At 36.6% G+C, this 12,695-nt stretch overlaps 1 protein-coding gene across 2 annotated transcripts in view; it reads left to right on the top strand.

Moving 5' to 3' along the window:
• Positions 1 to 962: 962 nt before the first annotated feature.
• Positions 963 to 12,695, top strand: part of LOC141484364 (androgen-dependent TFPI-regulating protein-like) — a 100,170-nt gene continuing 88,437 nt past the window's right edge. Inside the window, exon 1 of one of the 2 annotated variants that reach the window (XM_074179414.1) lies at positions 963 to 1,153. In XM_074179414.1, coding sequence (XP_074035515.1) covers positions 1,122 to 1,153 — 32 coding nt within the window. In that variant the 5' untranslated portion in view covers positions 963 to 1,121. The remainder of the gene's footprint in view (positions 1,154 to 12,695) is intronic. The other variant, XM_074179413.1, reaches the window with a different exon arrangement.

Here is a 12,695-nt window from a genome sequence, read left to right as displayed (position 1 = left end):
ATTCTCTATGGGTTCTAGTTCATCCCTAGTTTTATGACATATTAACTAAAAACCTTTTTTTTAAGAACAAAACACAAGCACTACAGAAAATACTCAAGAAGCTCTTAGAGCAGTGCCTGTGCGAAAGTAGCGATTCACATTGGATTTGAATCGTTGGAGATAGATTACAATTCAATGTTCCTATCATTGAACGATATGTTGATGAACTAATCTTTTCGAGACAACACCAACACAAAACGTAATGAAACAAATAAGATAATGAACTGAAACGATCATACGACATGGACAATGTTTTTATCACTTGCCAAAATCATTCAGATCCAACACTGGCCACAAAATTCACATTGGAAAAATTCAAAAAACGTCAGCTTTTTCAGCTGCAGGAAAACCCGGAAAAACCTGCAGTACCACATCATCTGAAGATCTTGATCTAACAATGTCCTCATATAAAACAAAATGTAGGGTGTCTCCAGAGGCTCCAATAAATTCAATGCATCGCCAGAACACTTCGTGACACGACTATCGTCAAACTTAAACCAGTCCTTTTCGTCTTTGATCAAGGCGTAATAATGACCAAATTCAACGCCAGAACCACAGTGAACAATGCATGAATATTATAATAGTGGTCTGCTAGGTTGAAATGTTCATCTACTTCGAAACCTTCCAAAGAGTTTCTTGCTTCCGTTAGAGGTTGAGTCTTGTTTGAAAATCATCAATGTTATTATTAGATTGACTGATATTTATATAAACAAAATTGAAGCCACACTCTCAATAACCGTGGCCGAAATACCAATTAGCAAATAATCGTACCATTTCCATAAAATGAAATAATTATAACAAGTTTTGAATTCATATGTGTGAATCTGTTCCTTATCTTCACCTTCGTGTTCATTCAAACATAAACATATCTACTCCGCTTTCCCATATAAACATTTTTATGAATCGTGGTTACCTCCACTTATTCACTACTATTTGTCCGTCATTTTTGCGAATTCACTCGAATCCACAACTAGTGATTTTTGTTTGGCAAGCGTAACTGTTGAATGTAAAATGCAGATATGAATAATGCGTTTTCCTGATTTTCATTCGGAAAATATTTGGACGTGAAATAAACATTTGAAATGGAAAGAATTGAGTATTTTTTCGAGAATAGGTGAGTTTTTTTGTTCAGTATTCTTTGGGAAACATATCGGTTACTCTATTTTTTTTATTGAAGTATTTAAAATCATAATAAAAAAATATTTGGAATATTATCTATCATTTCGTTTTGTTCATGTATGAGCACATTTCATTAACAAAAAAATATTAACTCCTAAAAAAGGAGAGGGGATAATGTGTTTTTCCATCCTTGGTATCCATTTCACTGGTCCACTTCTTTCAAGTGAAAGGAAAATAATGCAGCTTCATGAGCTTACTGCGTTTTCTTTCATATTTTCATAACACCCATTTCAATATTTCTATTCCCTATATAATTTGTTCAAGTTTCTTCTTGAACGTTTGTCATGTCAGTTTGAACTACGTTTTCGTTGTCTATAAATTGATTGCTTCCTGTGATCCAATGCCGCCTATTCGCATGAGATATGACTAGCTAATTTTGCATTTTTATTACATTGCAAATGTCCTCCAAATGAAAAATATCCAGTTAGTAAAGAGTCATGTAATTCTGAGCCAATTCCTACTGTGTTAAGCAGTTTTCCTTTCAGACGGTCTATTCTTAAACATTTTTTGGTGTACGACTTTGGGTATATTCATTCGATACAATTTAATTGCGGCCTTTTGTACTTACCTATTTCAACAATTACTGATATAGAAAAGTTTCGAAGGAATAGATGTGTAGGAGAATTCATTGATTTGAAAGAATTGAAAAAATCTTATGAAACTAATTTTATATCTAGTTCGAGTATCCATCTATTATTCAGCTATAACTCATTCAAAGGGTATGTTTTTCAGTTATTTATGATAACTTCTGAAGAATATTGAGGGCACCAATTGCTGCTTGCCTCATTACAAATGTGTCGTATCGGACTTATACATTTCAATTCATGCCTTATAAAACGCTGTCTGCCTCATTACAAACGTGTCTTATCGGACATCACAATTGATGCCTTATGAAACGTATTCAAATGAAAGCTTTAGTATAACAAAGCATGTGTTACGGTTTTGTAAACAGTCCATAGAAAATCTCACAATAAAATGTTACTTGATTTTCATCAAGTCAATTCCATGAAAAACATTTATGATGACATCATTGGGGTTTTATCAATTACTGATTTGAAAGATGCATTTCATCAGTTCGGACTTCCATTGTCTAATATGATATAAATTGTTTGAAGGTGGTTGACAATGTTTCGTGGTGTATTTCATCAGTTCGGTCTTTCATTTTCTAGTATAATATAAATTGATTTGAAATTCCTGAATGAATATTTAAAAAGGTTACCCGAAAATAACAATTTTATTCGAACAAAAAAACTGAAATTACAAATAAATAACATAAAACCAAACAACAACCAAAAAAAATGAAAATTTAAATATTAATAAAAGCTGAAAATTAAAAATTATTAACAAAAAATGAAAAATAAAAATTATAAGATTCCCAAACCAAGTTATGTCACGACGTTTCGATTGTTAGTATCTACAATCGTCTTCGGGTGATAACTGGACTTATTCCTACGAGATACCACTATTTATAGGCCATTCGAGTGCTTTTACTTATCTCCTCTTGTCTCTCTCACCGCTTCATTAGTTTTAGCGGAAGATGACCGATTTGCGGGAGTTGGTTGTTTTCGGTTAACCCTTTTTGAAATTTTTCAGGAATTTCAAATCAATTTATATTATACTAGACAATGGAAGTCCGAACTGATGAAATGATATAAATTGATTTGAAATCCCTGGAAGAATCTGTGAAAAATTTAAAAGATTAGCAAAAAAGTAACAATTTTATATAGCAAAAAACTGAAATTACAGTGAAATAACATACAAGCAATGACCAAAAAAAAAAAGAACTATTAACACGATCTGAAAAATTAAAAGATTATTAAGAAGAAACGAAAACTAAAAAAATATCAATTTGAAATATTCCAAATCAAGTTACTTGACGACGTTTCGATTGTTAGTATCCACAATCGTCTTCGAGTGATAACTGGGTGATAACAGTTATCACCCGAAGACGATTGTGTATACTAACAATTAAAAAGTCCTGAAGTAACTTGGTTTGGAATCTTTCAATTTGATATTTTTAGTTTTCGTTTCTTGTTGATGATTTTTCAATTATTCAGCTCTTGTTGATAGTTCAATTTTTTTAAATTTTTTTGTTGTTGCTTGTATGTTATTTCCCTGTTACTTTTAAGCTAATCTTTTTAATTTTTTACAGATTCTTTCAGGGATTTCAAATCAATTCATCCTAACTGATGAAATGCACCACGAAACATTCTCAACCAGAGTAAAGGGCTAAGGCCGTTTAAGGCCCCCCCCTGTAGCTGTTTCCCCCCACCTGAAACCCTTTTTTCACTATCCGCCTATGACTTAGCCTTGAAATGCATGTGACGTCACATGACCTTGCGTTACATCATTACCATGAAACCCTCTTTTAACTTTTCGCCTATGATTTGACTTCGCAAGCCGCAACGATTCTATAACATAGGGTCGCACATCACATGACCTCGAAAATTACACCCGATTTTGGACCTCCCATTACCACTAGTAACATCGCATGGCATATGGCCTTGAATGTGAGTGTGTTCAGTTTCAGCTCTCGCATATTGGGTAATATGAATGTCTCATGAATGAAGATTAAACTTCCTCTTCCTCTTGAAGATGATTACTTGGTGATCGAAACACGTGTCGAGGTATTAAAAATAATGATTTAGTGTTGGGAAAAAACTCCAGTAATATTCAATTTGAATGTCCTTGGAAATCAGTCAGTTCCCTACCACTAGTGACGTGGCATGGCATATGACCTCGGATGTATTTGTGAAGTTTCAGTTCGAGCGTGCTGGTAACTCGAATCTCATTGACGCGTTCTTAGTTCAGTCCGCAAGGAGACCTAGTAATGAGAGGACGTACTGCAAGTATCAGTAGGTACTCGCCCTTCTGCTAGGGCTTGGTGAGCCGACGGTCGCCTCAAAGGGTTCAGTCTAAACGAGGACCCTGCGGTGCGAAGATGTACTTGCAGATAACAGTGGTTCTCTTGACACTCTGACAGCGATGTGCGTGACGTTATCGATACAGTGTCTGTACATTTCAAATTTCTGTTTCGATGTAATAGGTTGTCGATTGCGATTATCAAGCACTTGTGTATACGAATGTTCTGTGCTTTAGTTAGATACTACATGAATACCTATGTAGTCTGTAGCCAAGGTCGAGCAGCTGAGGCTTCATTTTCTAATAGGTTATTCCGTGTATGCAATCCTTTCTCAAGGTCACCTTCAAACACAAGTTTCAAGGTCATAACAATAACACTTATTTCGGAAATTTTTTAAGACTTCTTTTTAAATGATGATATAATGCACCAGACGTTCTCCTGAATCTTCTTTCCATATAATTATGACGTAAAAGCGATAGGGTGGAGACCCAAAACGAGCTGCCGTTGAATGCAATGCAACTGTAATAGCGTATTTGTAGTGAGAGAGTGCTGCGAGTTAACGGAAGAAACTTTCAGATTTGGGTGGAAACCATAAAAATATAATTAGGGTATAGCAAAGAGCTCTATTACGAGACAGGATTGTGGAAGAAAATTCCATTTTCAGCATATCTTTACGTCTCATACGAGAGCGAAGACCTCCGTTGTGGAAAAAGTCATCGTATACTGAAAACAATGATATATTCCGCCTATGACTTGGCCTTGAGTTGCCTGTGACGACACATGACCATGAATAATGGTATAACCATGAAAAGCCCCTTTCAATACACCGCCTATGATTTGACTTCGAAAGCCGCAACGATTCAATTACCGTGGGTTCTATGTCACTTGAATCTCATCGACGCGTTCAGTCCGCAAGGACACCCAGTGGTGAGTGGACGTACTGCAAGTCCCAGAAGGCACTCGAAACTCTGCTACGACGATCCTCTGAAGGTCATTACACTCGGGTGTCTTGGTAAGCCTACGGTCGCATCAAAGTGTTCAGACTAAACTAGGACCCTGCAGTGCGAGGACGTACTTGCGCATGAAGGTGTGTAACGTACTCGATATAGTGTTGGGATATTTCACACTATTCTTTCGTTGTAGAAGAGTGTTAATAGTGGTTATTCAGTACTTAATACGAATGTTCTGTGCTCAAGTTCGATAGAACATGAATGCCTCCATACCCAAGGTCAAGCAGCTAAGGCTATCTATTCTGATAGGTTATTCCACGTATGAAATCCTTTTCAAGGTCATCTTCAGACACGAATTTTAAAGTCATAACAATAACACATGTTTCTGGAAGCTTTTCAAGTTCTATTTTAAATGATGATATATCAATGTACCAGGCGGCCCCTGAAGGCCCTTCCATTATAATTCAACATATCTCTAGGTTTCAAACGAAAACGAAGATTTCCGTTGTGAAAAAAATCATCGTAGACTGACACCAGTGGTATATTCCGCCTATAACTTGGCCTTAAGTTGCGGGGCACGCCTAAAGACCTTGAGTTACGTCATCAGCAGAAAAACCCCTTTCAACTCTCAGCATATGACTTGACCTTGAAGCCACAATGATAACACCATTTCGGATAGCATGTCACATGACCTTTAAAATTAGAGCCGATTCAGGATCTTTCCCTTCCCCTAGCCCTAGACCAATTTCATGATTTCATGTATAGATCACTGAAACTATGATACGGGGCACCAAAATGGCGTAGTATGAGAATTATCGCCGATGTAAAGAAAACGATGGAAAAATTTGAAATTTTGGGCTGTTTTGTTGGGAAAAAACTATATGATAAAGAAATATTGCAGTTCTAACCATGAGTATACAGAAGGATCAGATGAATTCTCTAATTCAGGTATAAATTGAAACATAAGTTTATGTATGATGGGGAAATTGACATAAAACACACACACACACACACATATTATACCAACTCAAGAGCCACCGGTAGATAGCTGTTTAAGCCGATTGGGCATCGTCAGTACCGGGCAGGCGGTCCTCGATTGAAGACAAAATGTGAAAAACCAAGAAAAGTAATATAAAAATAACTGCGTAAACGCAAGCGAGACATAAGTGGAACCACCTATTGGTGTGACACCCAAGTCAACTTGCCAAGTTTTTATGTCAGTGTTGGTGGTTTGACCAATCAATCGACAACTGCGTTGGCAGACATTTGGGAAGCTAACCTGGAATGTCATCGAAAAACGAATCCACATGTTTCAAGAAATGATATGAAATCTAGAAAGTTTAATGCATCAAGCTGCTGGAAAATAATTCCATGAAAATCAAAAGATAAATAAATAAGTACCATTCTGATCATTCCCATATTGATTCCAACTTAAGAGCCACCGGTAGACAGCTGTTTCAGCCTATTGGGCATCGTCAGTACCGGTCAGGTGGTCCTCGATTGAAGACAAAATGTGACGTTATCCATCTTGATTTTGTTCAGGTTGAAGCCTGGCTCCCTTCCCCTTTTAACTGGTGTTTGCCAGAAAGACAAACGGGTCATGACTGGTGTTTGATGGTGGCATGAAAGTCCTCAGACATCCATACCGCCCTTCGCTGTATAGCCCTACCTGGCTGGGGAAGATATTATTCATCTGTTAACGGAGGACATAGGGGCCTTATTCGACAGAGTGTCAGGGCCTTCTATATCGGGAGGGGTCGTCTACAACGTAATCTATAGCTTCCCTGACTAACGGATTTTCGTGAGTTTCGGCGTAATCAAAAACTCGCCGGTTTCTCGACTGGATGGACTGCTGAATGGAAGGCAGCTTCAAATCTCTGCGGATGGCTTCATTCTGCACGAACCACGGAGCATTCACAATCATCCGTAGAATTTTATTTTGTAAAGTCTCCAAGATGGAGATGTTAGTCGGAGCCGCTTGTCCCCAAACGCCTGAAGCATACATGATGACAGACTTGAACATCATGTTATGGATCGTGATTTTATTCTTAAGGCTTAACTTAGATTTTTTATTTATCAAAGGGTACAGGCTTGCCACCCGACTCTGGATCTTTGCCTTCACGCTTAACAGGTGCGGGTTCCAGGTGAGCCTACGGTCTATAAGAAGATCTAGGTACTTGACCCGCGTTTGCCAATCAATCTCCCTTCCAGAGATTCTTACTTTCATGGCCGGAGAAGCTATCGTTCTTCCCATGGTTATTGCCTGAGTTTTTTCCGGGTTTACTTGGATCTTCCACTCGAGGTACCAGCGCTCGAGGTCGCCCAATGCAAGTTGCATATAGACGATCCCGAGCTCCCGACCCATGGAAGATGAGAGGAGAGCCGTGTCATCGGCGTAGAGAGATACCTTCATATGCTCGGACCTCGGAAGGTCGCTGGTGTAAAGGGAATAGAGCGTGGGAGAGAGCACGGCTCCCTGTGGCACTCCAGCGAGGATCTCTCTGTTTCAGACAGAGAACCCTCTACTCTAACCTGAAATGTTCTGTCTTTCAGGAAAGACCCAATCCACCGGAAGAAGAAGGCATGAAGAAGGCCTTCATGCCAAACGCGGTCGAAGGCCTTCGAAATGTCTAATAGGACTATGTGAACTTTTTTGTTCCTATTTAGCTCCGGTATTTTCGACCAGTCTCAGAGCCTGCAACTCAGTGGAATGTTCTCTCCTGAAGCCGAATTGCTCATCAGGCAGAACATTTCGGTCCTCAACTTCTTCGTTGAGCCTTTGAAGTACGACTCTTTCAGCCAGCTTAGCCGCCGACGAGAGCAGACTAATCGGGCGATAATTCTGCGGGAAAAGCCGGTTCTGCCCCTGTTTTGGGAGCATGACGACGACCGCATCTTTCCACCTTCTGGGGAAGTATCTTAGAGCCAGAGAGCTATTGATGATGGTCAGTAGGCTCTCGACGCAGTTTTCCGGGAGCTTCTTCAATAACTTGTTTGTTATTGAGTCAACCCCCGGGCCTTTCTTGGCTTTTGCAGCCTTGATGTAGCCCTTTAAATTTTTGATACGGTCTATAAGAAACAAAGATTACTGAGAATATACACTGGGAAAATCTTCATACAGGGACCGCCTGAAAAGGGAACTCCAGCAAAGCAGGGATCGGCTGAGAACAATTACAGTGCTGTATAATGGAGACCTTAGCTGTTGGTAGGCAATACAATAAAAGGACATAGATAACCCATCGTATTTTAGTCGAATGTGAGGCTTTTGATTACAAGAGTTGAACAATCTACGGACAACTCCAATTATATACAGTAGAATCCATATATACTAATATAAATATGAGAGTTTGTGAGGATGGATAAATGTATGTATGTTTATGGCTCGATCACGACTAAACGACTGAACGGATTTAGATGAAACTTTACATAAATCAAGCGTATACATTAGAATAATATTTAGGCTACAATTCACATAGGTAATTGTGTAATTTTGGTCATATGTAAGTCAGAAACATTCTTACTCCCTGAGAGCTATCTTGGCGTACGCTGCCTATATCTTTGGAGATAATGACTTTTACACTAAGTGCTTTGGAATAATCGTTTAGAAGTTATCACGATAAGATTAATTTGACGCAACAAAGTAAGCCATTACGCGTCGTGTCTACTATAAAACGACGGGGGATGATGCGCAGAGGTAGAGGGTCGGTCTAAGCAATGAAGCGCCATCGCCGTGAACTCGGGCACACGCTTGTGTGCAGACGTCGTTTACGGTTCTGTTAGTTTTACGAATTTCTTTATAGGTAACATAATTCGATCCTCGAAGCTGTTTATTACTCAGTGCAGTTGACATATTTTTCAGTTACTAATTTTCTGAAGTGAAAATATAAATTACTAGCTATCGCCCTCTCTTATATTAACTTACAGCCGAAGCTACTGAACCTAGAATCTCGAAATATGCAGGTAAGTTTTTTGTATAGCGTAAATAAGCAACAAGAAAGGGAATCAGGAAGTTTCACCCCTAAGTGGAAAATGGAGAAGTAAAGATTGTATTGGATTTTATCAGTTTTGAAGTTGGAAACCTGCAGTTTTGGGTCAATAAAAAAATATTGTCACTATTTGTTCGAAATGGTCTGTCACGAAACCTAATGTGACAATTTCATTAGATCGGAGTTCCATCGGAGTTCCATCGGTGTTCTAATAATATATAAAATGATTTGAAATCCTTGAAAGAACCAATACAAATAAAAAAATTGAAGAGAATGGCTGAAAGTAACAAATATATAAAGCGAAAAGAAAAAACTGAAATAAAATTAGAGCGAAATAAAATCACAGTGAAATAAAAAACAAGTAAAAAATAGAACAATTAAACAAAAATAAAAAATTAAGAGATTCCAAACCAAATTTTTTCACGACGTTTCGATTGTTAGTATCTACAATCGTCTTCGAGTTCTACGCGGGCGCTGCCGCGGGCAACAACTAGTATGACATAAGTCCAGCAAGTGAACTGTACAAATAAGTACAGAGAACAAGACGGTTGGAATAGGTGTCATGAGAAAGATGGGGAAAAACGCAATAAGCGATCGAGGCTACAGTGTTTTCCAGAGGATTGGACGAGATGGATAAGTTCGCAAAGCGTAAAAAAACCGGAATACTTTTCATCCAGATATTCTGTAGTGCACGCAAATGGAGTCGCGGCGAAATCCATCGAATATATAAAACAATGGTAAATACTTCAGTTGAGTCTGTTAGTCTTGGACTTGAAATATATTCACGATAACATCTCAACTCAGAATTGCATTCGTTTGGATCTGATAAGTTCAGCTGCTACATAATGAGTAGTGATTTTTGAATATTGGTGTAACCATCGATGAACGTCAATAAATAAATTTAATGAAAATCGTTCGATGTGTAACTGTATTTATTATATGAATAGACCATACATTTTTTCCACAAAATCAAATGAACAGATCGCTTGAAAAATTATCCTATTCAGAAAGCATTTGTATTCTGGTTGAAGTGAATTGCGAGTCTTTTGGAATTGTAGTTGAAGTTAATTTTTACGAAAAATTCATATTGAATATTCAAGTCAACGATCAGTGGGTAATTAATTGAAATATTTAAAAATATCAACACTTCAAGCCTTTTTGCAGTGGGTTTTTTCCAGTATGTAGATCAACGGTTCCAATAGTTATTATCAATTGGAGTCAGCTGAAGAAAAAAATTTAGGAAATCACCCCAAAAATGATTATCAACGAGTTTGGATGGATTGGTTGAACCTTCGCATTATAATTTACATTTTTGTCTAGTGAATATTTCTGAAAGTTCTATTCAAAAGGCTCCGCATTTTCTATGCGATCTAGCTAATATAATGTGGGATAATTCTTTCATACTTTGGAATTTATAGAAGTTTTGCCTAATTCAATATATCACCCTCATTTGTGATTATTGAAAATAGAATTAAATTTTCAGAATTTCGACTGTTCAATTGATTTGATGTTCATTAATCATAAGAAGAGTAATATTCCTAAAGTGATACGTTAAATATCGTCTGGAAAAAAATGATTTTTTTTGTTAAAAACACATAAGTGAAAAATACAAAAAATAACCCACACAATTAAATGTGCGCCAACTATCAATATATCCACTATGTATCATTTACACAACAATTTGAAACATTCATTAGTGTCGTGCATGGCAATTTAACTTCGATAAATAATTTCACTTATTATCAGCTGTTTAGTTAATTCGAGTTAGTTCGATAAAAACTGTCACGTAAATGATTTCTATATCAATTCCGATAATGAAGATGCCTAATAACATTTTTTTTTTTGTTTTTCTTCGATTAGTTGTTTTCGTTCAAAGTGAATCTTAGAAGCCAAAACAACTGCAAAAATAAGATAGTGAACTATAGAATCGTATAGATGAAATGGAAAATCATTCTGACCCTTCGATTTTCATTTCATCTCCAGCCCATCTTACAATTTTCAGTAGGAGTCTATAGTTGGGATGCATAATTTTAAAGATAATTTTATCGGTGCAAAGGCGTATTCCATATAAAATAATATTCATGTGAGATGTATTGAATCTTCACACTAAACACTGTTCCCAAAAACCCGAACAACAACATCCTCCTCGACGTGCGTTTTACTAACCAAGGTGAAGTTTTCAGAAAATTCCTGATATATTACATATAATAAAATATTCATATTGGATGAATGTATCGAATCTTCAAAACAAACACTTCTTCTAATCATAAGAACTACATCACTTTACTCGACGTATGGGAATGATCAAAAAGTACTTATCTATTTATTTTTTGATTTTCATGTAATTATTTTACAGCTGCGTGACTGCATTAACCTTTCTAGATTTCATATCATTTCTAGAAACATGTGGATGATTCGTTTTCCGATGGCATTTCAAGTTAGCTTCCCAAATTTCTGCTACCGCAGTCGTCGGTTGATTGGTCAAACCACCAACACTGACATAAAAACTTGGCAAGTTGACTTGGGTGTCACACCAATAGGTGGTTCCACTTATGTTTCGCTTGCGTTTACGCAGCTATTTTCATCAATTACTTTCTTGGTTTTTCTCATTTTGTCTTCAATGGAGGACCGCCTGTCCGGTACTGACGATGCCCAATAGGCTGAAACAGCTGTCTACTGGTGGCTCTTAAATTGAAGTCAATATGGGAATGATCAAAAAGTACTTATCTATTTATTTTTTGATTTTCATGGAATTATTTTCCAGCAGCTTGACTGCATTAACCTTTCTAGGTTTTATATATATATATATATATATATATATATATATATATATATATATATATATATATATACATATGTATACGTTTTATATATATATATATACGTTTTATATATATATATATATATATATATATATATATATATATATATATATATATATATATATATATATATATATACATCCCGATATCAATATGGCATCCATACATTGAATGCGCTGATAGGGCGTCCATCATAATTTGAAGAATTTACCGAATATATTTCATGGTAAGTACTAGAAAACTGATTTCTGTAGGCTGGCATGACATTTTTACCACCATAAAAAAATTGAGTTCACTATTGATTCGATAGTAGAGCGTCCGTCCGTCAAACATTCATAAGAACTCCTCAGTATACACCATCATCAGACATCTGATTGATAATAGGGAGTCCAATAAGTATATTTTCATACATGAAATAGATTATTGGGAATCCTTACAACGTTGCCAATATTTACCGCATTAAATGTAGGCAGCAAGTGGGTTTTAATTTCTTCACATCTGTTTTTCAACAAGCGTTGTGCCAACGACAAATTGCGTATGGATTTCAGGTAGCCGGTATGTATTTCATTTTTACATAGGTACCAAGTGATATTGACTGATCATGAAAAGTTTATTCCATAACGAAATTTTCAATATCATTCGATAATTTTTGTCTTGGTTGGCATATTTCCATTTTAACACTGTATGATATTTAAGCGAGCCGAATATAATGATAGGAGAAGTGAAACCGACACATGCATGGTGTGATTATTGAAAGTTCAACTTTAATTAAAAAAAGTTCATTGTATATTTCCATTAGAAAACAGCAAGAATTCAAAGTATTCAAACTAGTTGAAGACGCCAAAATGACAGACGA

Source organism: Leptinotarsa decemlineata, unplaced genomic scaffold (genome assembly GCF_025532065.1).
Source record: "Leptinotarsa decemlineata unplaced genomic scaffold, Ldec_3_MD MMD2_tig00005521_RagTag_RagTag, whole genome shotgun sequence".
NCBI lineage: Eukaryota > Metazoa > Arthropoda > Insecta > Coleoptera > Chrysomelidae > Leptinotarsa > Leptinotarsa decemlineata.
This window is presented reverse-complemented; position numbering and strand designations above follow the sequence as displayed.